This window comes from Podarcis filfolensis (genome assembly GCF_964270895.1).
Source record: "Podarcis filfolensis genome assembly, chromosome: 3".
Lineage (NCBI taxonomy): Eukaryota > Metazoa > Chordata > Lepidosauria > Squamata > Lacertidae > Podarcis > Podarcis filfolensis.
The window spans coordinates 37,401,655-37,426,590 of record NC_139606.1 but is presented as its reverse complement, the minus strand read 5'-3'; the positions used below and the strand labels follow the sequence as shown (position 1 = coordinate 37,426,590).

Below are 24,936 nucleotides of genomic sequence, written 5' to 3'. Positions count from 1 at the left end.
CCTCTGCTGGGCCTTTATCAACTACAGCAAACAAGTGGGAATGGATCTGAAATATTTTTTTTCAGTAAAGTACTGAGCAAATTGTTAAGGGTTTAGTGGGCTTTTGTATTTTGACTTTACCAGTCCTTGTACCAGACTTGATCTCCTTCCGCAGGGCCTGTAAGACAGAGCTATTCCACCTGGCCTACAATTTGAATTAGCCTGATCCTCTATTCCCTTTTCCCTTTCCTCTTCTATGAAGAAACCCTTTCTGGGACCCAACATTTAAATTCTTATTCCCACACATCCTTGCTGGCCCTAGTAGGACCAGTTAGCCCTGGTGATCATTCAGTGTCTACTGACTGGGGTTCCCCCCCCAAAAAAAATGACCCCTGAATTTTTGAATTTTATTGATATTAATGCTGCATTTTATGTTGTATTCTATGCTGTTTTATGCTGTTTTAAAGTCACATTTTAAACAATGTTTTATATTTGCTGTTAGCTGCCCTGAGCCCGGATTTTAAACCGGGAAGGGCGGGGTATAAATAAAAACTTATTATTATTATGATTACCTTTGTGGAAGTTTGTGCCATGTCAAGGACTGACACCATCACTGATGTGCATGCTGCTTCAGAGACTTTGGTGCATGCAATGCCAACATCTCTGAACCTCAAATATGCATCCTCACCACACACATGCGAGACCTGGCATGGCCCACAAACATTTATGTGTGCCATTGCTGACATAGTTTACCTTCCCTATGGTGAGATACTTAAATACTTAGCATGCTTTGTATAATTTTTATTTTTTTTAAAGCTTTATGAACTCCTTGCACATATCCAAAGACTGCAAAGTGTTATGAATCAACTTAATGTCATGATGTAATCAATGTGCATAGCAGTTGTTCTGGGGCCTGTTTCTAAAGAAATATGCTGGAATCTGATGGATTCTGGGCTAGATTCAAGCTTAGAGAATCTAATTCTGCCAAAAGCCATCCAGGGGAACACTGGATGGCGCTGTTAGTCTCACACTTTTTTACCCCAGCTCTTTGTTGGGCAGGGGTTGACAGGAAAGGCAGTTGGGGCAGATGAAGTTAGGAAGTGGTGGGGTGAGAGGTAAAGGTAAAGGGACCCCTGACCATTAGGTCCAGTCGTGACCGACTCTGGGGTTGCGGCGCTCATCTCGCTTTATTGGCCAAGGGAGCCGGCTTACAGCTTCCGGGTCATGTGGTCAGCATGACTAAGCTGCTTCTGGCGAACCAGAGCAGAGCACGGAAACGCCATTTACCTTCCTGCCAGAGCAGTACCTATTTATCTACTTGCACTTTGACATTCTTTCAAACTGCTAGGTTGGCAGGTGGGGTGAGAAGAGCAGGGCAATAGGTGAATTATCTCCCAGTCTACGCATTTTGCTTTCTGCTAGACTGATGATTTGGGATGCTATGTGGAGTGAAATATGTGGCTTGGTATTTGGGTCTCAGATCCAAACTCTATCTTGTACTCAGTTTTTTGGGTACGCGTCTTCCCTTTCAGCCTCACCATACTATCTATGAAAATAGGTATTTAGTTGCGGCCGCAAATTTTGACTAGCCACACTTATCAAGGCCACCATTTTATTCTCTTCATGACACTTTCTCAAATTTCAGGCCTGAAAAGCTGGTGGACCACTCAGGTTGTTCCTTTATAACACCCGAGTTGGAACATGTTTTAATCATGCATTATAATTGTTTGCAAAGAATTAAGACAAACTAGACTGGCACAAAGCAAATGCTTTGTGACTTAAATATTTATCAGATATTTATTCAAATCAATTTGAGGCATTGCTTGGGCACTTAGAAGTTTGGTACAACTCTTGAGATATTTAGAAAATGGAGGCCTTTGAGCCTTCCCAGCTGAGCAATGGCAGAGGTAGAAGAAACTTTAAAGAGGATCCAGTCACATAAAGGAGTTATTGGAACTATTGTCGTAAATGCAGAAGGCATCCCAATCAGAACCACTCTTGTCAACTCAACTACAGTACAATACGCTGGTCTCCTTCATCAGCTCATGATGAAAGCAAAAAGCACAGTGAGAGTTATCGATCCCCAGACTGATCTAACCTTTCTTGGGATTAGATCAAAGAACCATGAAATCATGGTTGCCCCAGATAAGGAATATCTTTTGATTGTTATCCAAAACACTTGTGAATAGACCATCCACACCAATTTTATGAGAACTGTGCTACAATTTTAAAATAACATTTACTGCAGCTATATAAAGGCATAACATACCACTAAGAAACATTTCCAGTAACTTGTCAGGAAGTTTGCAAGCTAAAATCTCTCGTGTGTGCAAATGCATTGTATTTGTAACTGAATTAATAAAAGTGTGTCTAACCGCTTAAAGGACAATAAATGTAAATGCTTAAAGCACGTGTAGAATTTTTAAAGAGAAAGATTTAGAATTAAAGCAACAACTTTGATTAACAGCACACATTTCCTCCTGAAATTAGGTTGGCACCTACGTTAGCTAATTTTCATCACCAGCTGACAAGATTCTTATTCTGCTAGGCCTTCTGAAGTATGAAAATGGCCTGTGATGATTATTTGTTGTTTGATCGAAGGTAATTGTTTTAGATGCGCATATTTGTGTCATTATTTTACTGTTGATTTCATGTTCTCATAAATATTATTCTATTATGAATATTGTGATTACTTTCGTAACGAATGATGGAAAATATATATACTGGAAACAAACAAACAAACTAACTAACTACCGTATTTTTCGCCCTATAGGGCACACTAGTTTTTTTGGGGGGGGAAATAAAAAAAAAATTCCTCCCCCCCAGCCGCGGGGCTGGGGCGGGGGAAGCCCGAGCTTCCCTCGACCCCAGCCCCCAGAACAGGCTGCTATCCGCAAGCCTTGCGAGCCTGGCGGGAACTCCCACCGGGCTCGCAGGGCTTGCGGATAGCTTCCTGAAGCCTGGAGAGTGAGAGGGGTCGGTGCGCACCGACCCCTCTCACTCTCCAGGCTTCAGCGAAAGCCTGCATTCACCCCATAGGACGCACACACATTTCCCCTTCATTTTTGGAGGGGAAAAGGTGCGTCCTATAGGGCGAAAAATACGGTAGCTAACTCTGGCTTCACTCTTAAGCTTCCCTTCTGTTCATATGCACTTTCTGCATGTGGAAGTGGGAAAGAGGATTTTCATTGCACCTTTCTCAGTGCTGTTTTTCTAGAAAAAGAGGTGCCAGAACTCACCATGAACGCCTCCCTTGTTCTCTTTATAATGGCAATGGAACTGAGTTCTAGCGAATTCCAGCTGAAAAAGAATCCCTGACCTTTTTCTTGCCCCTGTGCTGCCACCCTGCACTGTTTTGATGGACATGAAAACCTCCAGAACATATTTCCAGAGGATATAGGGGCTACAGAAAGGAACAGAGAATTGCAAAAAAAAAAAAAAAAAAAAGCGCTCCCCCCCCCATATGCAAGAATGTGAGCAGAGTTCAGCTCATGGGAACTTAAGGTCTAGGCCGTTGTGTTTCTATGAACATTTGAGGCATTTTTTTTAAAAAAAGCAGGGTAAGAGCCTAAGCAACTTGGTTGACTTTAATTCTTCACTTTTCCATGAATCATTATTGAAAGTTCTGCAGCAGATGATGGAAACATCCTACAGCCAGAGTCAATTTACAGCAACATCTGTTTTCTGTCTCTTTTTTCAGTTTATGCCTCAAGTATAGGTGCTTAGCAAGCTGAGACACATGAATAGATAGTGCTATTCTAGGCTGCATCAACAGAAGTATAGTGGCCGGATCAAGGGAAGTAATAGAACCACTCTATTCTGCTTTAGTCAGACCACACTTGGAATACTGTGTCCAATTCTGGGCACCACAATTTAAGAAGGATGTTGACAAGCTGGGATGGGTGCAGAGCAGGGCAACCAAGATGATCAAGGGTCTGGAAACTACCGTAAGCCTTATGAGGAGCGCTTGAAGGAGCTGGGTATGTTTAGCCTGGAAAAGAGGAGACTGAGAAGAGATATGATAGCCATCTTCAAATATCTTAAGGGCTGTCACATGGAGGAGGGAGCATGCTTGTTTTCTCCTGCTCTGGAGGATAGGACTCGAACCAATGGCTTCAAGCTGCAAGAAAGGAGATTCCAACTAAACGTTTGGAAAAACTTTCTGACGGTAAGAGCTGTTCAGCAGTGGAACAGACTCCCACAAGAGGTGGTGGACTCTCCTTCCTTGGAGGTTTTTAAACAGGCTGGATGGTCATCTGTCATGGATGCTCTAGCTGAGATTCCTGCATTGCAGGGGTTGGACTAGATGACCCTCAGGATCCCTTCCAACTCTAAGATTCTTTGTCAGAAAAACAAAAACAAACCACAAGTGTGGGCCAGTGTTAAATGCATGCTCAACATTTGACTTTCGGATACAGTAGGATGCTGCAGAAACACTGCAAATGTGTTCATATTTGTATGGTTTCAGATCCTGGGTTTATCAAGAAGGTCAGCATCAAGATATCAGCTGTCTTCAGGTAGGGTTTGAGGAGTTGTGGGTAAAGAACATGCAATCCTGCATCCAGCCATGCTTAAACAAACCAGCACATCTGTATTAGCCCCTGCAGTGTCATTTATTTGCCATTGTAGAAAGAAAGTTTGCATCCAGGAGGTATTGGGGGAGGTACTTTCTTGCTTACTTAAAAAGCCCTAAACTCTTAATGACAGTAGTTCAAGATGAAATCTTAAACTACAGAAAATAGCCAATATAATGTCCATTCTGTGCAGGATTGACATGCAAATTTCTGTGGTGTTTTTTTTTAAAGGAAAAGTTTGGTACAGGAAGCCAAGTACAGGAAACCCAGAAAAATGCAGTCCATATATTCAAAGTTATTAGCCAGCATGAAGTTCTTTCCCCTCATAGACTTCAATTAAAGTCACACTGCTATCATCTAATTAAAATAATTTATTGTCCTAGCAGACAGTTGCATGATGTATTCTGAGTAGCTTAATGGATGGTCATTTTATTTATTTATTCCCTTAAATTAATATCCTTCCTTTCTTCCATCATGAGACCCAAGGCGGTGTACATATGGTTCCCAAGCAATCACCCATGCACACATTGACTAGATTCAGACCTGCTTAATTTCAGCAAGTTGGTGGTCTCATGTGCCTTTAGGTTATATCCTGGGACCACCAGACACTAGCGTTCATGGCCATTCTTACTACTTAACATTCTGCTTTAGGTTTCGATACAGGAGGTGTGCTTAAGAAAGATTATGTCTCTTGTGATTAGCTAGCTCTCGGTGGCTACTATGCAGGATGGCTTTGCGCCACCGGCAAGATCAGAGGCAGCACGCCTCTGAATACCAGTCACCAGGGAAGAGCAGTGTGAGAAGGCTATTGCCTTCATGTGCCTGTTTGTGAGCTTCCCACTGGCATCTCATTGGCCACTGCAGGAAACAGAATGTTGGAAAAGAGAAGCTTTGGGGCTTATCTTAAATTCTTCTCATGCTGCCCACAGTGGGTTTTTAAATTTTATTTTAAGGATGAGCAAAACTACTATCCTCTCTGTCTGGGTCTGACTGTAGAGTTGAGTTAAAGCAGCCTTTGTTGTCTTCTCTTTTAACACTAATTAGGATGTGGCTTTATCAGATTGAAGTACCTAGGATAAACGGTGTCAAATTAACGATGTTGCCATTGTTATGTTTGCTTTTGCTGCAGCCTAAATGCCTGATACAAAGACTTTCTGAATCAGCACATATGTTCAGGAGGTGGTGCACTTCCAGCTCAGTGTGACAAAACAATTAATTGTGCTGGCTTTGCAACCAATCAAGTCTGTATTGAAGGCAGGTATGCCAGTTACAGAGCATCAATTTCTTATCAAATATTACATGTCAGCAATAATGAAAACTGTCATGCCTTTAATCCTAGTGGCCATTCACTACATAGTGAACGTAAAAACAGAACGTGGAATGCAGAAACAGATTTCACGTTACTGCCAAAGCTGAGCTCTCCTACTCTCCTCTCCTGCAATTGGTCATGCTATCTGGGGCAGCTGGGAGTTGTAGTCCACAACAGATGGAGGGCACCATATTGGAGAAGAGTGATCTAGTTCAGTGTTTGGTCCTCTCAGTGGAAGCAGCCCTCTAAGATCTCAGGCAGCTGCTCTCCTTACCAGAGATCATTTTAACTGGAGATGCCAAGAACATTCTACTTACTTAGCTATGGCTACTTAGCTATGCTGTACTACTAGATTCACTTACCTGGACCCCATCAGAAGCTGGAATGTAGCTTGCTCTTTTAAATGTATCTGTAACATTTCTGAGAATTTCCACAGAAACCAAGAGATCCCCGGCATAAAAATTCTTCCTCTGAGTTAAATCCAGAAGGGTCTTCGTCACCTGGGACATTCCTTCACCTGCCAGTGTCCTCTGTCCTTTTGCAAGATGTTCTTTAATCTGTGAAAGTTAAAACAGTGTGATAAATATTAGAACCTACTTTACTAAATAGTCCCAGACTCATCACCAAATGAACTTGAGAGATTGCTATGAGGATATTCTAAAGAAACTGGAATAATTTACAGCTTAGCCATGGTGTCAATTTTACATAGGATGTCATGAAACACATTTAGGGGGGAAGTAAGAGAGCTACTTCTTAATTTTTCCACAAAGAAATATGCTGGGCCAGAGTAAGCTACTGAGTCGGAGAATCTGGAGGCATGTTATTTAAAAAACACACAAAAAACAAAAAGCCACACAGCTGCAGTCATTATACTTAGCTTCCATATACTTTTTTTGTATGAGAACTTCAGACACATTACATTGCCAGACTACATAAATAACCACTTTATGAGAGCAATCTACATTCTATTCAAGTCACTGGCAAAACCTTGATTTATAGGTTCCTTTGTATTTTGATGCCTTAGAGATAAGAGTGTCTCTCTGAAAAGAGTATCACAATAGAATGTGGCTGTTTCAGGCTCACTATGTTTTTGAGCAATTTATCCCTAAAGATGAGCAACCAATAGGTTCCAAGCTTGTTGAAATTTATTTTGGCATAATAAACTCTAATTTGCACACATGGTTTTGTAGGATGTAAAATCCCATTCCTGTCAGTCTCCGGGTGACATTTATATGCTTCTTCTTTCCTTGTTCTCCTGTTTGTTTGGATTGTGTGGCCTAATCCATTTGAAGAATACAAAAGGAAGTTACTTCAGGGTATGGGACTGGGTTTGGTAGCTGATGTTACCACAGTTCTTATGCCTGACAGCTGTAGGTTTATATGTATTATTAGTAGTATTTATTACTTGCCTTACGTGTATGTCCCAAGGCAATGTACCAAATATAATAAAAGCAGTTTAAAATAGTTGCAGAAGAGACAGAAGAGTTTAAAAACAATACAAAATAAATACCTAGTCATCCAGTTGTGAAAGCCTGACATACGTAAATGTTGAGAACAAAGGGAACCATTTCCCATGGAAAGACAAAATCTATGAATCACTATATGCATATGCAGAATTTATGGGGACCGTCTATTACACTTTTCTCCTTAGCTGCCAGTTGGTGCAAATTCATTAGTTTCAGCTGCCCTTTAAGCCAAGTCAATAGATATATTACAGCATGCAGCAGGAGGATGTTACAAAGCCAGCATATTACCTTTTTGTACCATAGGTAAAAATGAAAAGTGAAAGATGCCCTCCTAAAGAGCAAATGATAAAAGATAAATGGTTTCAGAGAGATGCATGCAACAATAGCCTCCATAAATAAAAAAATGGCAGTCATCACTTTTTAAACAACCACCTTCAACTTCTTTTTATCACTCCTTACAACTATCAAGAAAGGGTCCCAATACTTTACTCGAGGAAGAATGCTCAAATGGGCCCAGGGAGAGGCAGGATGGAGAACAAGCTCGTGGGGACTGCCATCTCTCCCTAACCGCTTTTGTACTTAAGGCAAATACCAGGTTTTTTTGCCTGTGAAAATAGGTTCTTGCAAAAATCCTTCCATATTGCTATACAGTATTGAGCTCTATGTTTGTTTGTCTGTAGGCTCTGACCATAAGGAGTCCATAATCTGTTCAAATCTGGCATGGAAATGAACTTGAAACCAGAGGAGGAATTCAACACTGCACTCTTCTGATTGTTCCATCAGTGCAGGTGTTTTGGCTTGTCAGATGGAACAATCACCAGCCCCACCCACCCCGTTCTGGAAGCTCTCCTGATCCCCTCCCTGGTATCAATTTCAGGGGGCACAGGGGCATGGGATGAAACTGCATTGTGTAAGTGGAAGTCTTCATAAGTTGAATCCTGGGGAACTTGTGTTGCTCTAGATGTTGCTGGACGACAGCTCCCAACATTGCTGATCATTGGCTAGGACAACATCTGGAGATCTATAAGTTAGTCACCCCTGCTATAGATTGAAGGTACTATTAGAATGATTTGGTAAGAATAAGCAGGGCTCAGATGGATGGCTTCCCTTTGGGTCTCTGACCTGTAAAGTGAGGCAAATATGTGTTGTGTTCCAAACTACAGAAAGGAGAAGTTGTTACTTGATATATATTTTGACTGAGATTCTGAATACAACTCAGCTTCTTGTAGTTATCAGGTTAATGTGTAAGTCACAAAGCAACATGGCGGTGGGGGGGGGAGGCTTACATTGCTGAAGAAAGTTGCTCTGGTCGACAGTGCTATTCTTCCTATGTGAAGGTCATCTTTTAGTGCACTTACATGCAGGCTTATTAAGATGCAGTTTATGAGCCACGAGATGGTGGAATAAAGGAGCTGTTAAAGTGGTACTTCAACTGCTGTCTCACAATAGATGTGCATATTGAAAATTGGTTTTCATTAGTTAGTGGACATTGATCTGGGATCCAGAGTGCCCTAATTTTTGCTGAAAAACAATACATAGTGAAAGTTGGAAACCCAAAGTGCAGTGTACAGCTACTTCTTTTCCAGTCACTATAGCTACTAAAAACCAAAGTGGGATGATGGGGTACAGTAAGGCTGAAAGGAAATATGACAAGGATTGTGAATGATGTAACTATACTTACTTTGCAACCTTTGCTGATTGATATGGATGTTATGGGTTCATTAGTAATTTGATCTGGGTACTTCAGGTTAAATAATTTAATTATTTATTACATAAAATTCATACGTCACTTAGTTGAGGAAAAAACCTCAAAATCATACTTGAAAACATTCAAAAGTTAAAATACTAAAACAGATTAAAATTACATCAACAATGTCAGGGCTCCCTGGCTGGGTCAGGGTTGAGAAAGTTGCCAAAATGGCAGGGATCCAACATTGGTTCTGCCTCCCTCCCACACCACCCATAACCCCACCCACCCACACCAGAGCAGAAGCTCTGGTGCATCCTATGGCTCCTATGTCATTCTCCCAGGGGTCACAGGATTGCACCCTATGGGGCTGTGGTCAACAGTCATTCTACTTGCACAGAGTGAACCTATTTAAATGAATGGACCTTACTTTAATTTCAGTGGGTCTGCAAACCTTTGAGCGGCATTTGTTATGTAAATTTTGTTGTTTGTAGTAGATTTTTAAAATATATTTTATTATATATATAACAAACAAAACTAACAGAGTGTTCCAACAATTCAACAATAGAGGAAAACAACGAAGCACGGCCAGGTATGTGGTAAGAAAATCTGTCCATCTGTCATGGATGCTTTAGTTGAGATTCTTGCATTGCAGGGGGTTGGAATAGATGACCCTTGGGCTCCCTGCCAACCCTGTGATTCTATAATTCTATAAAATGAAAAATCTATTTCGCATGTAGTAGAATTATTAGAAAATTTATTTCTCTATTGTGTTTGGTATAGAATTATTCCTGTGAGATACATCTACTGCTTAGTTTCATAAATCGGCCTACTTTGCTTGGCTTTGGGTGAAACCACTAGCTGCTGCTGCATAACTTTCTTAGGTTTTGTGGTTTTTACATCTATGTACATATATGTTCTTACTATTTTTGTTGTATATTTTCTCAAGTCTTCACCTTGTGAAGGTAATTTTGGAGAAAAGTACAAAATAAATATAAATGAAGCAGAAGAATTGAAGCGCATAGGATTTGTAGCACTAAGAGGTACAATGTTCATCAGAAAGCGAGGACAGATAGAGCAAATGTAGTAGATTCAGCCCTGGAAATAGTTTCATTCTTAAAATTCTCCCCATGTTTGCTTTATAGCATTCATTCTTTTCTCTAAATACTGCAATTGTCGCCGATTAAACCAGCTGATACTGGAATGCTGTGTGAACAATTTGGCTGCTGCTGGTGCTTAACCATGGGGCATGTCTTTAAGATTTTGTGTTCTGACTTTACGTAATGTAAATTGACAAGAGGGGGAAAAAATCAAAGGAAAGGAGAATGAGGTCTCCGAAAAGCTTGTGACATGTGCATGCACACACAGAGCGACAGATATATTATAGCCAGCAGTTAAATTGCATGGGTCTTCTCATTCAGGGAATAAAGTCTTTGTGTTTTAAACAGCAAGTATTCTTCAAATGAACCCTGTTTTTTTTTTTTACACTGTGTCATGGCACTTGGTTTTCATCTCAATATTGGTATCTCTAGCTACAGATATTTGTTTTGCAAACATGAATTACATTTGTCGTGCTGCAGTGTTTCTCAAATTACGGCCAAGAATTAAAATTCTATCGGTTCATGTTCAGTTCACCAGAGGCATAGTACCTGTGGGTAGAGGAGTTCCTCCCCCTGCCACTCTCCCTATGTGAGCAAAGGAATATTCATGCAGGAAGAATTACGGGCCATATTGGGGAATGGGAAGTCTGTACACATTCACCATATTCCCACTGAAACTTTTCTCAACTGTTCAGAGCAAGTTCATTGTTCCCTAAAGAACAGTGAGGGGGAAAGCTTGAGACACACACATGCACCCTCATTCCCTCAACGGCTTTGTGTTGGTGGCAATATAGGATGGATAAAAACAGGGCTCTGTTGAGCCTATGGTAATCCTGTCTACGTGTCTGGATTGTGTCCATACTTATTTGTTACAATCAGTATGGGGGAAAAAGAAAGCTTAATAGAGTACAGAACTGAAGACACAAGGTGAATACAGGGTTGCTGTTTCTTTAAGCACAAAAATGCAAAATTCAAGCAATTTATTCTCTTCAGCATCCACGTGATAGTTTTAAAAAGCTATGCATGGCTTGTTGCATAAGTCATTCATTAATTGGATGCTACAAAAATAGAATCATAATTCCCGAACTATTACATAAAAGGCATTGTGGCATGGAGATATACGATTTTCTTCCCAATTGTTCCTTTCCACAAAATATAAAATGGCATAGATGCTTGATTAATTTATTGCATTCCTTGTTTTCATAGTTATTTGGGTGATGTACTCTCAGTTTCGCAGGAAATAATTTTTATTGCTACCTTTCGTGACAGGAAAAAGCTGAGGTGCTGGCCGCAGAGGGCAAGACGTAGAAATTGCCCTTGTTTTATGTCTTGACTCCTCACATAACTGAAGTTTATTTGCTGTTGAATTTCTCCATGCCCTTGAAATGACAAGATGCTAACAGCAGTGGAAATGGTAGTCAAACAATTCTCTGTGATGTGTGGCAACTAGAATATGCAGTCAGTTGGCGCCATACTCCCTGCAACCCCATTTCTGTGATAATCCCTTCCCACATTTTACCTCTTGACGCTTCTGATAAAGAACCACCACTGAGTCCGCCCACCCCCATCTGCATAGAACAGCTGATGTACTTTCAACTCATCCTGTATCTAAATAAAAGCACAGTTCTTAAGAATTAACCTTTTGAAAAAGGCTAAAGAACATACACTTCAAAACAACTTTTTTTTTAGTCATACAAGATAAACAGTTGCAAACAAAATCCAGTGCTGGGAATTAGGATATCACAGTGCAATCAAACTTACCATCATCCTGCATTTAAGACAGAAGGTGGTCTAAAAGCCTCAAAAATACACAGGAATCAGAATTCAGTGCAAAACATGCTGTTTAAGCTGTTTCTGTAGCAGAATAACGATAGGCATTTAGGAACCTGTTGGGTTTGGGGGATTCTGCAACATCTAAGGTGGCCAGGTGAAAAAGATGAGCTTAATAGTTCTGTATAAGGGGCAATTTCAGCAGGTGAAGCATGCATGGCAATCAGCTTCTGCTCACATGCCGTCTCTACACAACTATTAAAGGTGCAGGAGCCATGCCATCTTCAACTGGCTACCCTAGCAGCAAAGCATAAATTGAACTTCCTGGTCCTCTGGCCAATATCTGACAACCGAACAATGTGTATCTATCATATCTGGGAAATGCTCAAACTCCTGACGCAGGCTTACTTGAACACCTTTCAAAGGAAAGATGTGGAGGGAAAGGAAGTATAAAGCAGTTATATTTATGCAGAATTTTTCACTGCAAAAAAATGCCTTGGTGTGAACTTTTTAGAGGCCAGAGGATGAACTCTCTGCATTTTGTTCCGCTCCTGGATCTCTATGTCCCTTTCATTACACATAACATTAATACACGGGTTCTAACTCTTGACCTCTAAAGTCTTCCATTGCAGGATGAAGTCTGGAAATAAATACTGCTGCAGCACAGGATTAGGAATAGATGTTTTGTGATAACAGAACACTCAGCATACATGAGGGGACAAGCTACTGCCTTGACGATTGCACACTTGCTGCCATGGCATTTTCCATGACTATGCCGTGCGAGGCATAGTATTTTTTAAACAACAAACGTGAAGTGTGGACAACAGATGCAAACACCCTATGCATAAGTCTCCTTGAAGCACCTCTCCCTGAATCATGTACAGGACAAGTATTTGTAACCTTGGTCCACAGAATGGCCACACAAACAATGGTGGGGATCCTCCATCCCATGGCCCTAATTAGACCATCTAGGCCTCTCCATTTGGCCTGAAAGGCCTTTTTAGCAATGCTACATCCACATCCCCCTCATCACCTGACATGTGAGGTGCTGGACTGGCGAAGCTGTTGTGCACTTAGTTGAGCTCCCAACTCTTCTTTTCCAGCTGCTGCTTGAATTCAACACTTGTGAATTTGGCACATTTTCTGTGAAACTTATAACCATGCTAAGAATAAAAATAAACCCAATAGGTTTTGTTCTGCATCAAATGGTAAGTGTTTTAATGAGTTGACAGTAGCTTGTTTCCCTCATGCCTTGGGGCCAAACAAGACATGACGCAGTTGAACCAAGGTGGGGTCTGATGTCCTTTTCTATGCTTCAAAGCAGCCACAGGGGCCTGCTAATTTGATCAGGGAGGTACGGCTTGAGGAGGATGGAGTCAATGCTTCCTCAAATGGAACTGCTTCCTAGAGAGTACATGCTCCTCCCCACCCAATTACACATTATCAACTTGTGCATGACCACATATACATGTGGTGCCGGGAAGTAAATAAATAAATATAACCATACCAGGAAATGATGGGAGGAGACCTGGAGCCCAAAGAGGATGTGAATGGCGGCAGAGGAGGCCCCCAAAAGTGCAGCAGGGCTTTGTTTAGGCTGCTCAGCCTCCCTGCCTAACAGCTGGTGCAACTGCTTTCCTATGTGTCCTCCAGCCAGGCCCAGTGCTTCAACTCTAAATATTTTGGTCTGGATTGGAGAGAAGCAGCTGGAGACAGGAGGAAACAGGCATTCATAGGCTTTTTAGAGAGGGCTTCCCACTTACACTTAGCCCCCACATAAATGGGGGACACCTGTATAGCATAGTTCCTTGAATTCCCACCCCCTCAGCAGAGCTAATAACAACTGCTGGGTCCATTTGAGGGTGGGAGAAAGGTGAGAGGGTTAACCTCCCCTCTTCTAGGACAGCTTCCTGATCAAATTAACAGGTCCTTAGGGTTGTACCTACGGTAAACAAAAAGGTGTCTCTAGATCATACATCATTTGGCTACCGTACCCCTTTTCTCTCACCAGAGCAACCACTCCAAATCAACTACAACTCATCTGTCTTGCAGTCAGAACAACAGTAACCAAATTAAATTACACAAATTTCTCTACATTATTTGTATGATCATGCAATCTGACTACTCCTGGGGTGGCCTTTCTTTCCACCTCTTTTAATGTGCACCTTATTTCCCCCCCGCCCTCATTTGGTGATTTCCTGTTTATAAAACTTGGTATGCTTTGCTTGGGCAGCTATTTCTTCAAGGATCCTGCATTAAGTTAAAGAGCTGTTGGCAGAGCAAAAGGCAGCAATAAGAGTAAGAGTTTAAATATATGGAAGTGTTAATGTGCTAAAGCTGCTGCTTGCTGAATGCTTAAGCTACACTAGTCTCTTGCCAACAAAAAAATCTTGCCACAAATATTGCTAGTGCTTATGATGGGAAAGGACTAACTTGATGTTTATATAGGTAAAGGGACCCCTGACCATTAGGTCCAGTTGTGGCCGACTCTGGGGTTGCGGCGCTCATCTCACTTTATTGGCCGAGGGAGCCGGCGTACAGCTTCCGGGTCATGTGGCCAGCATGACTAAGCCACTTCTGGTGAACCAGAGCAGCGCATGGAAACACTGTTTACCTTCCCACTGGAGTGGTACCTATTTATCTACTTGCCCTTTGATGTGTTTTCAAACTGCTAGGGTCAGGGTTGAGAAAGTTGCCAAAATGGCAGGGATCCAACATTGGTTCTGCCTCCCTCCCACACCACCCATACCCACCCACCCACCCACCCACACCAGAGCAGAAGCTCTGGTGCATCCTATGGCTCCTATGTCATTCTCCCAGGGGTCACAGGATTGCACCCTATGGGGCTGTGGTCAACAGTCATTCTACTTGCACAGAGTGAACCTATTTAAATGAATGGACCTTACTTTAATTTCAGTGGGTCTGCAAACCTTTGAGCGGCATTTGTTATGTAAATTTTGTTGTTTGTAGTAGATTTTTAAAATATATTTTATTATATATATAACAAACAAAACTAACAGAGTGTTCCAACAATTCAACAATAGAGGAAAACAACGAAGCACGGCCAGGTATGTGGTAAGAAAATCTGTCCATCTGTCATGGATGCTTTAGTTGAGATTCTTGCATTGCAGGGGGTTGGAATAGATGACCCTTGGGCTCCCTGCCAACCCTGTGATTCTATAATTCTATAAAATGAAAAATCTATTTCGCATGTAGTAGAATTATTAGAAAATTTATTTCTCTATTGTGTTTGGTATAGAATTATTCCTGTGAGATATATCTACTGCTTAGTTTCATAAATCGGCCTACTTTGCTTGGCTTTGGGTGAAACCACTAGCTGCTGCTGCATAACTTTCTTAGGTTTTGTGGTTTTTACATCTATGTACATATATGTTCTTACTATTTTTGTTGTATATTTTCTCAAGTCTTCACCTTGTGAAGGTAATTTTGGAAAAAAGTACAAAATAAGTATAAATGAAGCAGAAGAATTGAAGCGCATAGGATTTGTAGCACTAAGAGGTACAATGTTCATCAGAAAGCGAGGACAGATAGAGCAAATGTAGTAGATTCAGCCCTGGAAATAGTTTCATTCTTAAAATTCTCCCCATGTTTGCTTTATAGCATTCATTCTTTTCTCTAAATACTGCAATTGTCGCCGATTAAACCAGCTGATACTGGAATGCTGTGTGAACAATTTGGCTGCTGCTGGTGCTTAACCATGGGGCATGTCTTTAAGATTTTGTGTTCTGCCTTTACGTAATGTAAATTGACAAGAGGGGGGGAAAATCAAAGGAAAGGAGAATGAGGTCTCCGAAAAGCTTGTGACATGTGCATGCACACACAGAGCGACAGATATATTATAGCCAGCAGTTAAATTGCATGGGTCTTCTCATTCAGGGAATAAAGTCTTTGTGTTTTAAACAGCAAGTATTCTTCAAATGAACCCTGTTTTTTTTACACTGTGTCATGGCACTTGGTTTTCATCTCAATATTGGTATCTCTAGCTACAGATATTTGTTTTGCAAACATGAATTACATTTGTCGTGCTGCAGTGTTTCTCAAATTACGGCCAAGAATTAAAATTCTATCGGTTCATGTTCAGTTCACCAGAGGCATAGTACCTGTGGGTAGAGGAGTTCCTCCCCCTGCCACTCTCCCTATGTGAGCAAAGGAATATTCATGCAGGCAGAATTACGGGCCATATTGGGGAATGGGAAGTCTGTACACATTCACCATATTCCCACTGAAACTTTTCTCAACTGTTCAGAGCAAGTTCATTGTTCCCTAAAGAACAGTGAGGGGGAAAGCTTGAGACACACACACGCACCCTCATTCCCTCAATGGCTTTGTGTTGGTGGCAATATAGGATGGATAAAAACAGGGCTCTGTTGAGCCTATGGTAATCCTGTCTACGTGTCTGGATTGTGTCCATACTTATTTGTTACAATCAGTATGGGGAAAAAAGAAAGCTTAATAGAGTACAGAACTGAAGACACAAGGTGAATACAGGGTTGCTGTTTCTTTAAGCACAAAAATGCAAAATTCAAGCAATTTATTCTCTTCAGCATCCACGTGATAGTTTTAAAAAGCTATGCATGGGTTGTTGCGTAAGTCATTCATTAATTGGATGCTACAAAAATAGAATCATAATTCCCGAACTATTACATAAAAGGCATTGTGGCATGGAGATATACGATTTTCTTCCCAATTGTTCCTTTCCACAAAATATAAAATGGCATAGATGCTTGATTAATTTATTGCATTCCTTGTTTTCATAGTTATTTGGGTGATGTACTCTCAGTTTCGCAGGAAATAATTTTTATTGCTACCTTTCGTGACAGGAAAAAGCTGAGGTGCTGGCCGCAGAGGGCAAGACGTAGAAATTGCCCTTGTTTTATGTCTTGACTCCTCACGTAACTGAAGTTTATTTGCTGTTGAATTTCTCCATGCCCTTGAAATGACAAGATGCTAACAGCAGTGGAAATGGTAGTCAAACAATTTTCTGTGATGTGTGGCAACTAGAATATGCAGTCAGTTGGCGCCATACTCCCTGCAACCCCATTTCTGTGATAATCCCTTCCCACATTTTACCTCTTGACGCTTCTGATAAAGAACCACCACTGAGCCCGCCCACACCCATCTGCATAGAACAGCTGATGTACTTTCAACTCATCCTGTATCTAAATAAAAGTACAGTTCTTAAGCATTAACCTTTTGAAAAAGGCTAAAGAACATACACTTCAAAACAACTTTTTTTTTAGTGATACAAGATAAACAGTTGCAAACAAAATCCAGTGCTGGGAATTAGGATATCACAGTGCAATCAAACTTACCACCATCCTGCATTTAAGACAGAAGGTGGTCTAAAAGCCTCAAAAATACACAGGAATCAGAATTCAGTGCAAAACATGCTGTTTAAGCTGTTTCTGTAGCAGAATAACGATAGGCATTTAGGAACCTGTTGGGTTTGGGGGATTCTGCAACATCTAAGGTGGCCAGGTGAAGAAGATGAGCTTAATAGTTCTGTATAAGGGGCAATTTCAGCAGGTGAAGCATGCATGGCAATCAGCTTCTGCTCACATGCCCTCTCTACACAACTATTAAAGGTGCAGGAGCCATGCCATCTTCAACTGGCTACCCTAGCAACAAAGCATAAATTGAACTTCCTGGTCCTCTGGCCAATATCTGACAACCGAACAATGTGTATCTATCATATCTGGGAAATGCTCAAACTCCTGATGCAGGCTTACTTGAACACCTTTCAAAGGAAAGATGTGGAGGGAACGGAAGTATAAAGCAGTTATATTTATGCAGAATTTTTCACTGCAAAAAAATGCCTTGGTGTGAACTTTTTAGATGCCAGAGGATGAACTCTCTGCATTTCGTTCCGCTCCTGGATCTCTATGTCCCTTTCATTACACATAACATTAGTACACGGGTTCTAACTCTTGTCTAAGTCTTCCATTGCAGGATGAAGTCTGGAAATAAATACTGCTGCAGCACAGGATTAGGAATAGATGTTTTGTGATAACAGAACACTCAGCATACATGAGGGGACAAGCTACTGCCTTGACGATTGCACACTTGCTGCCATGGCATTTTCCATGACTATGCCGTGCGAGGCATAGTATTTTTTAAACAACAAACGTGAAGTGTGGACAACAGATGCAAACACCCTATGCATAAGTCTCCTTGAAGCACCTCTCCCTGAATCATGTACAGGACAAGTATTTGTAACCTTGGTCCACAGAATGGCCACACAAACAATGGTGGGGATCCTCCATCCCATGGCCCTAATTAGACCATCTAGGCCTCTCCATTTGGCCTGAAAGGCCTTTTTAGCAATGCTACATCCACATCCCCCTCATCACCTGACATGTGAGGTGCTGGACTGGCGAAGCTGTTGTGCACTTAGTTGAGCTCCCAACTCTTCTTTTCCAGCTGCTGCTTGAATTCAACACTTGTGAATTTGGCACATTTTCTGTGAAACTTATAACCATGCTAAGAATAAAAATAAACCCAATAGGTTTTGTTCTGCATCAAATGGTAAGTGTTTTAATGAGTTGACAGTAGCTTGTTTCCCTCATGCCTTGGGGCCAAACAAGACATGACGCAGTTGAACCAAGGTGAGGTCTGATGTCCTTTTCTATGCTTCAAAGCAGCCACAGGGGCCTGCTAATTTGATCAGGGAGGTACGGCTTGAGGAGGATGGAGTCAATGCTTCCTCAAATGGAACTGCTTCCTAGAGAGTACATGCTCCTCCCCACCCAATTACACATTATCAACTTGTGCATGACCACATATACATGTGGTGCCGGGAAGTAAATACATAAATATAACCATACCAGGAAATGATGGGAGGAGACCTGGAGCCCAAAGAGGATGTGAATGGCGGCAGAGGAGGCCCCCAAAAGTGCAGCAGGGCTTTGTTTAGGCTGCTCAGCCTCCCTGCCTAACAGCTGGTGCAACTGCTTTCCTATGTGTCCTCTAGCCAGGCCCAGTGCTTCAACTCTAAATATTTTGGTCTGGATTGGAGAGAAGCAGCTGGAGACAGGGGGAAACAGGCATTCATAGGCTTTTTAGAGAGGGCTTCCCACTTACACTTAACCCCCACATAAATGGGGGACACCTGTATAGCATAGTTCCTTGAATTCCCACCCCCTCAGCAGAGCTAATAACAACTGCTGGGTCCATTTGAGGGTGGGAGAAAGGTGAGAGGGTTAACCTCCCCTCTTCTAGGACAGCTTCCTGATCAAATTAACAGGTCCTTAGGGTTGTACTGAGGTAAACAAAAAGGTGTCTCTAGATCATACATCATTTGGCTACCGTACCCCTTTTCTCTCACCAGAGCAACCACTCCAAATCAACTACAACTCATCTGTCTTGCAGTCAGAACAACACTAACCAAATTAAATTACATAAATTTCTCTACATTATTTGTATGGTCGTGCAATCTGACTACTCCTGGGGTGGCCTTTCTTTCCACCTCTTTTAATGTGCACCTTATTCCCCCCCCCCCTCATTTGGTGATTTCCTGTTTATAAAACTTGGTATGCTTTGCTTGGGCAGCTATTTCTTCAAGGATCCTGCATTAAGTTAAAGAGCTGTTGGCAGAGCAAAAGGCAGCAATAAGAGCAAGAGTTTAAATATATGGAAGTGTTAATGTGCTAAAGCTGCTGCTTGCTGAATGCTTAAACTACACTAGTCTCTTGCCAACAAAAAAAATCTTGCCACAAATATTGCTAGTCCTTATGATGGGAAAGGACTAAATTGATGTTTATATAGGTAAAGGGACCCCTGACCATTAGGTCCAGTTGTGGCCGACTCTGGGGTTGCGGCACTCATCTCACTTTATTGGCCGAGGGAGCCAGCGTACAGCTTCCGGGTCATGTGGCCAGCATGACTAAGCCACTTCTGGCGAACCAGAGCAGCGCATGGAAACACCGTTTACCTTCCCACTGGAGTGGTACCTATTTATCTACTTGCCCTTTGATGTGCTTTCAAACTGCTAGGTTGGCAGGAGCAGGGACCGAGCAACGGGAGCTCACCCCATCGCGGGGATTCGAACCGCCGACCTTCTGATCGGCAAGTCCTAGGCTCTGTGGTTTAACCCACAGCGCCACCTGCGTCCCTTGATGTTTATATACATGAAGGTTAAATTGGTGTTGAGCCTGTCTCCCATGAATGGTTGGTTATGATTAATGCAGGGAAATCAAAAGAGAGACCGTTATAAGGTGCATGGTCATTCCAGCCAATGTAGTTTATCTGCATGACAAACTGATTGAAGCAAGAACTACTTTAGGCCTGAAAACACAATTGGTTTGTGTGGGGTTTTTTGTTTGTTTTTGCTACAGGAAAGAAAGGGTGAAATTAAACATAGCACTGAGGAGATGGTTCCATTTTTGCTTGCCAGATGGAAAGATCTCCCTTCCCTGCCCCCACTGTTATGGGGGTTCTCCCAACCACCCAGAACTGATTTTGGGGAGGAAATGCTAGCAGGCGTCCTTGAATGGGCTTCCTCTAGCAGAATGGGCATCATCTGCATTATAAATTGAGCTTAGCAGCATAGCATCTTAAGCAGCTATGGCTTCTCCAAAAGAATCATGGGAACTGTAGTTAAGGGTGCTAGAAATTGTTAGGCGACCTCTATTGCCCTCACAGAGCCACAATTCCCTGGGAAAGGGGGATGACTGTTAAACCACTCAGAATTATAGCTCTTTGAGAGATCGCCTAACAACTCCCAGCACCCTTAACAAGCTACAGTTCCCAGGATTCTTTGGAAAAAGCCATACCTGTTTAAAATAGTATGACACTGCTAGTAAATGTATAATGCAGATGAGGCTTAAGGCAGTTACTCTCCTGGTATTAGATAAACTATGGTGCACTCTAGAGCATACAAGGAAGACCTCATGTGATTGTCCCCTTTTCAAGAAAAATTAAATGGCTTTTATTTCTTCCCTTTTCTTTCATAAAAGAATTGGGATACATCCTTTGATTGCAGTCTGGTTTTGCTAAAAATATATGTGCAATCAGGGAACAATTGTAGTAGTTACGGCAAATATGTGTTGCACCAGTAGAGAGTAAAACGGTATTGAACAGAGGAGACTTTACCCTTTGCACATATCTGTAAGTGACTCATAAAAACATAGAAGAGATCAGAAGAAGCAGTTGGTGAGGAATGTCTTAGTACATAAGAACACAGGAAGCTTCTGTATAACATGGTAGACCACTGGTTGATCTAGCTCAATATTGATGAAACCAACTGGCAGTGACTCTCCAGGGAGTCTTAATGTAGTCTTTCGGAACCCTACCTGGTGAAATCAGGGATTGACCCTGAGACCTTCTGCAACAAAGAATGTGTTCAAACAACAGCCCTCCCCAGGTGGGTACAGGGTTACAGATGCTTCTTAAGAGGAGAATTTAGCCAACTGCAAGTTTACAAGTTGGTCCTTGGTTAAGCACAATATAGGGAGTGGAGAGATGATTTTGGAACAAAAGCCAGTGGTAAAAATAACGAGCCTTTGCAGAGAGTGGATGACCATCATTCCAAATTCAAATCCATTTAAAATAAATAATAATAATAATAATAACTTCAGGCTGACTCCTTTTTAATAAACTGTCTGGGGAAGGAATAAATTGTGAAAGAGGAAGCCTTTCATTCCCGGTTTCAGAACACTCATTTCGCTGAGGAAGAGAGAGACTGGATGATATGCGGCCCTTGTAATATAATTTGGAAAAAATTGAAATCAGCTCTAATGAGCTGCAGCTGAAGCAAATCATTATTCACCTCAGAGTTCTTTTGATCAAATTACATTTCATCTCGGCATTTGCAAGAATGTGAGGGAAGAGTGAAAGCAAAATTATGGCATGAACTTGAAGGAGCACAGAAGTCATTATATATATATGTGTGTGTGTGTGTGTGTGTGTGTGTGTGTGTGTGTTACCTTCATGGCTCCCAAAATGTCAGGCTGAGATATAGCTTCGACCAAGAAGATAAATGTTGTATGCCTTTCCAGACTATCTAGAGTTCACAGATATGTCCATTTTCTTTGTAATTGTGTATCACCTTTAGGTCAAAATTGGCCAGTTTGGATGCGACATTCCTGGCATTCTAAGCCACAGTTGATTAAGGCAGGAATGAGCCTCAGGTCCATGTGCACCCCTCACCCATACTGCCTTGCTCATTTCCCTCAAATTATTCTTTATGGTGCTATGAACCTGGCCTCTTTGAACCATGGTTCCCCATTACATCTAACTGCAGGATGGGGAACTATAATTTAATGATGGGTTTACTAAGCAGGTTCTTAAAGCAGGATCAAACCATGATCTAAGATCCACCATTAAACCACAGTTTCCCATTTGGGGCATAGTGGGAAACCATGGTTTAAAGAAAGCAGAACAACCATGTTGAAGGTGGCATGTTAGGGGAGGAATGAAGGAGGAACACGTGGAATTGGCCTTGTTCCCGGAAGCTGGGAATGTTGCATCCCAAAAGGCCTAATATCTGTCTGTGTTTATTGCCTTGGAAGACAAATCCCCCAGTTTTGCATTTGAAAGCTGCAGTAGGATGAAAATGAAAACAAACACTGTAAGATGTATCATCATTATTACTACTAATAATAATTACAACCCTCCTCCTCCTCCTCCTGTAATCCTTCCTAAATGGAAATAGATAAATGCCTAATACCCAGAGAATTCAAAATGGGATTTAATTCTCCATTCATCTCCTGCAGGTTAGTCAGCCACTGAACTGACACAGGGCTGGTGAATATGCTCCTCATTTCCTTCTAAGAAACAGCGTATCTGATTAAGGCTGAAACTCAAAGCACACATAATTTCTTGACAGAGAATGAGGTAGTGACGAGCAATATATTAAAGAGGCTATAAACATCTGAAGAGCATGGGATGGTGGCATATTGTAGCTACTAGGCCCTCTAGCTTTCAGTTTCCATAGCCATGTATCTTTTCTGTTGGAGTTTCCACACCATGGTCCAAATTCCACTATCATTCTGTAGCATGCCATTACAGCCCTTGCTGTACTAATGGAACAGCACCAATGGAACTGAATGAAGAGAAATGCAAAATTGTCATCTGTTAACGCTCTCACAGGAAACAGCAAAGTGTCTACATTTTGTAGTCAAAAACGTAGAAGTAAAATTAAGTAAAAACACTATAGTGTACAGGGTCAGTTCCAAGTTTCAGGGGGTCTCTGAGCAAGCTGTTCTCAGTCAATCCCCTTCCTCTGGACCACTACTGATTCACTTGCCCCCTTCCTCTGAACCCAGTCTGCACGGCTGCTCAAAGGACAAGGGTGAAGCAAAGAAAGACTGCTGTTTTCTTCCTCACCTCCCGCCCCCCGTTGCTGTTTATTTGCTCACTCATCAAGGAAGAGCAGCATCAGGGTCAGAGAGCTCCAGAAGTTGGCAGCTGCCCTCCTGTTGGTGAATGGGCTTTGGCAGTTGCCCAATGATGCCAATTCCTGCCACTGCCCCTGGTTGTGCGCATGCATTGGAGGCGAGGAAAAGGACCAACACATATCAGGATGGGCACCTTTCTGTTAATGAAACAGTACACATACAAAGGGTAAAAAGAAATATGCCAAGAAAATATATTTCAGGGATATTTAAAGGGAACGTTTACTCGCAATGGATTTTCTTGTTTTTCGTTTTGCACCAACAAGTGCTAACACCACCTTCGCAAGGAACAAGTCCAAATAGTCATTTATAAATCAGGGAAAATTAATTTGCATGCTATTTTTATAAGGCTTTTAATTAACTTTTGGAAAGCACCCAGCACTTCAACATGTGAAGCTAGCTACTGCTTTAGGTAGGGGTGTGTGTGTGTGTGTGTGTGTGTGTGTATCTCCTATGGTAATTTTGTGCTATCGTAGTTGTGCCCAGCCGAAGAGCAACATTTGAACAAAGAAAGATCCATCAGTGTCACTGATTTATGAGCATGGCATTAAAGTGCTGAATGAGTTATAAAATGTTGCACTGTAGCTCCAGTAAATCTAATTTATTCACTGTCACGTTTCCCAATAAACCTAAATATGTTCTTTGCCTTCCAGTCCCTATAAACATTTTATAAAGGGAGTAATGAAAAACCCAGAAACTCTGCAATGTTCTAACAGTTACAAGAACTGTGACAGTTTTAAAAAGAGAGAGAGAGAAAAAGAAAGGTGGTAGGAAAATAAATTAAGTCTATTTGATTTTTATCTTTTTTTCCATCTCCTTAGTAGCATTTCTGTCCTTTAAAACAGCAGATCTGACAGGAGAGCAAACAGTTAATCCCATTAATGCCGATGTTTTTGTTTTTAGCAAGGAATAAATAGAGCAAGTACTAAAGCTGGCTTTGCACCTACTGAATGCTGCAAGTGTCTGTACTCATTTGATATGCATCTAGCAAAGCTAGGTTGTTCCCAGAAGGCCACTCCATGAAGACTGAGAGAGCAGCGTCTGCTAGTGGTGCCTGTGAGTCACAAAGAATAGAAAGAGGAAAGGCATTTATGGAACAGAAATAACAGTCAGAGCCAAAGAAGCCCAGTCAGAATAATTCCACATTCTTTTCAGGCACACACACACAAATACAATTTCATGCAAGGAAGAATTAGCACCCATTCGTGTTTTTTCTGCAATGCTTGACCTTTAAAGCATTCTTTAATTTGAAAAGAGGGTGCCATAATTTCCAGGAAGCTGGCTCTACTATATGCTGTATCAATTACTGTCATTACTGTTTAATACATGGCTGCTAAGCGTGTAATATAGCAACTTAACACATTTCATCTAGATGGTTAGTTAGGGTTTGGGGAAAACAATGAAAAGTCAGTCACAGAAACATTATGTTTTTATTTCAAAAACGTGGGTTGAATCTAATGTTGCATTTATTCAAAGCAGACCTATTGAAATTAATGGACATAATTAAATCCATTAATTGCAGTAGATCTACTCTGTTTATAATGCACTTGGCTACAACCCCCTCTTATTTCGTAATTCTCATATACGTAGTTATAACCCCTTTTATTTAATAATACTCATGCATGCTGGATTTGAAA

General features: G+C 41.5%; 2 protein-coding genes across 6 annotated transcripts in view; one reads left to right on the top strand and one right to left on the bottom strand.

Annotated features, from left to right (window-relative positions):
• ADGRB3 (adhesion G protein-coupled receptor B3) overlaps nt 1–24,936 on the bottom strand; it is a 437,944-nt gene that overhangs the window by 232,556 nt on the left and 180,452 nt on the right. For all 5 annotated transcript variants that reach the window (XM_083607031.1, XM_083607028.1, XM_083607027.1 and 2 more), the window contains 2 exons: nt 24,247–24,353; nt 6,225–6,419 (listed from right to left, as the gene is read on the bottom strand). In XM_083607031.1, coding sequence (XP_083463157.1) covers nt 6,225–6,419; nt 24,247–24,353 — 302 coding nt within the window. The remainder of the gene's footprint in view (nt 1–6,224; nt 6,420–24,246; nt 24,354–24,936) is intronic.
• LOC310759795 (dynein light chain roadblock-type 2-like) lies at nt 1,856–2,316 on the top strand. The gene has a single exon (XM_083607514.1). The coding sequence runs from the start codon at nt 1,878–1,880 to the stop codon at nt 2,166–2,168; it is 291 nt and encodes a 96-aa protein (XP_083463640.1). The 5' UTR covers nt 1,856–1,877; the 3' UTR covers nt 2,169–2,316.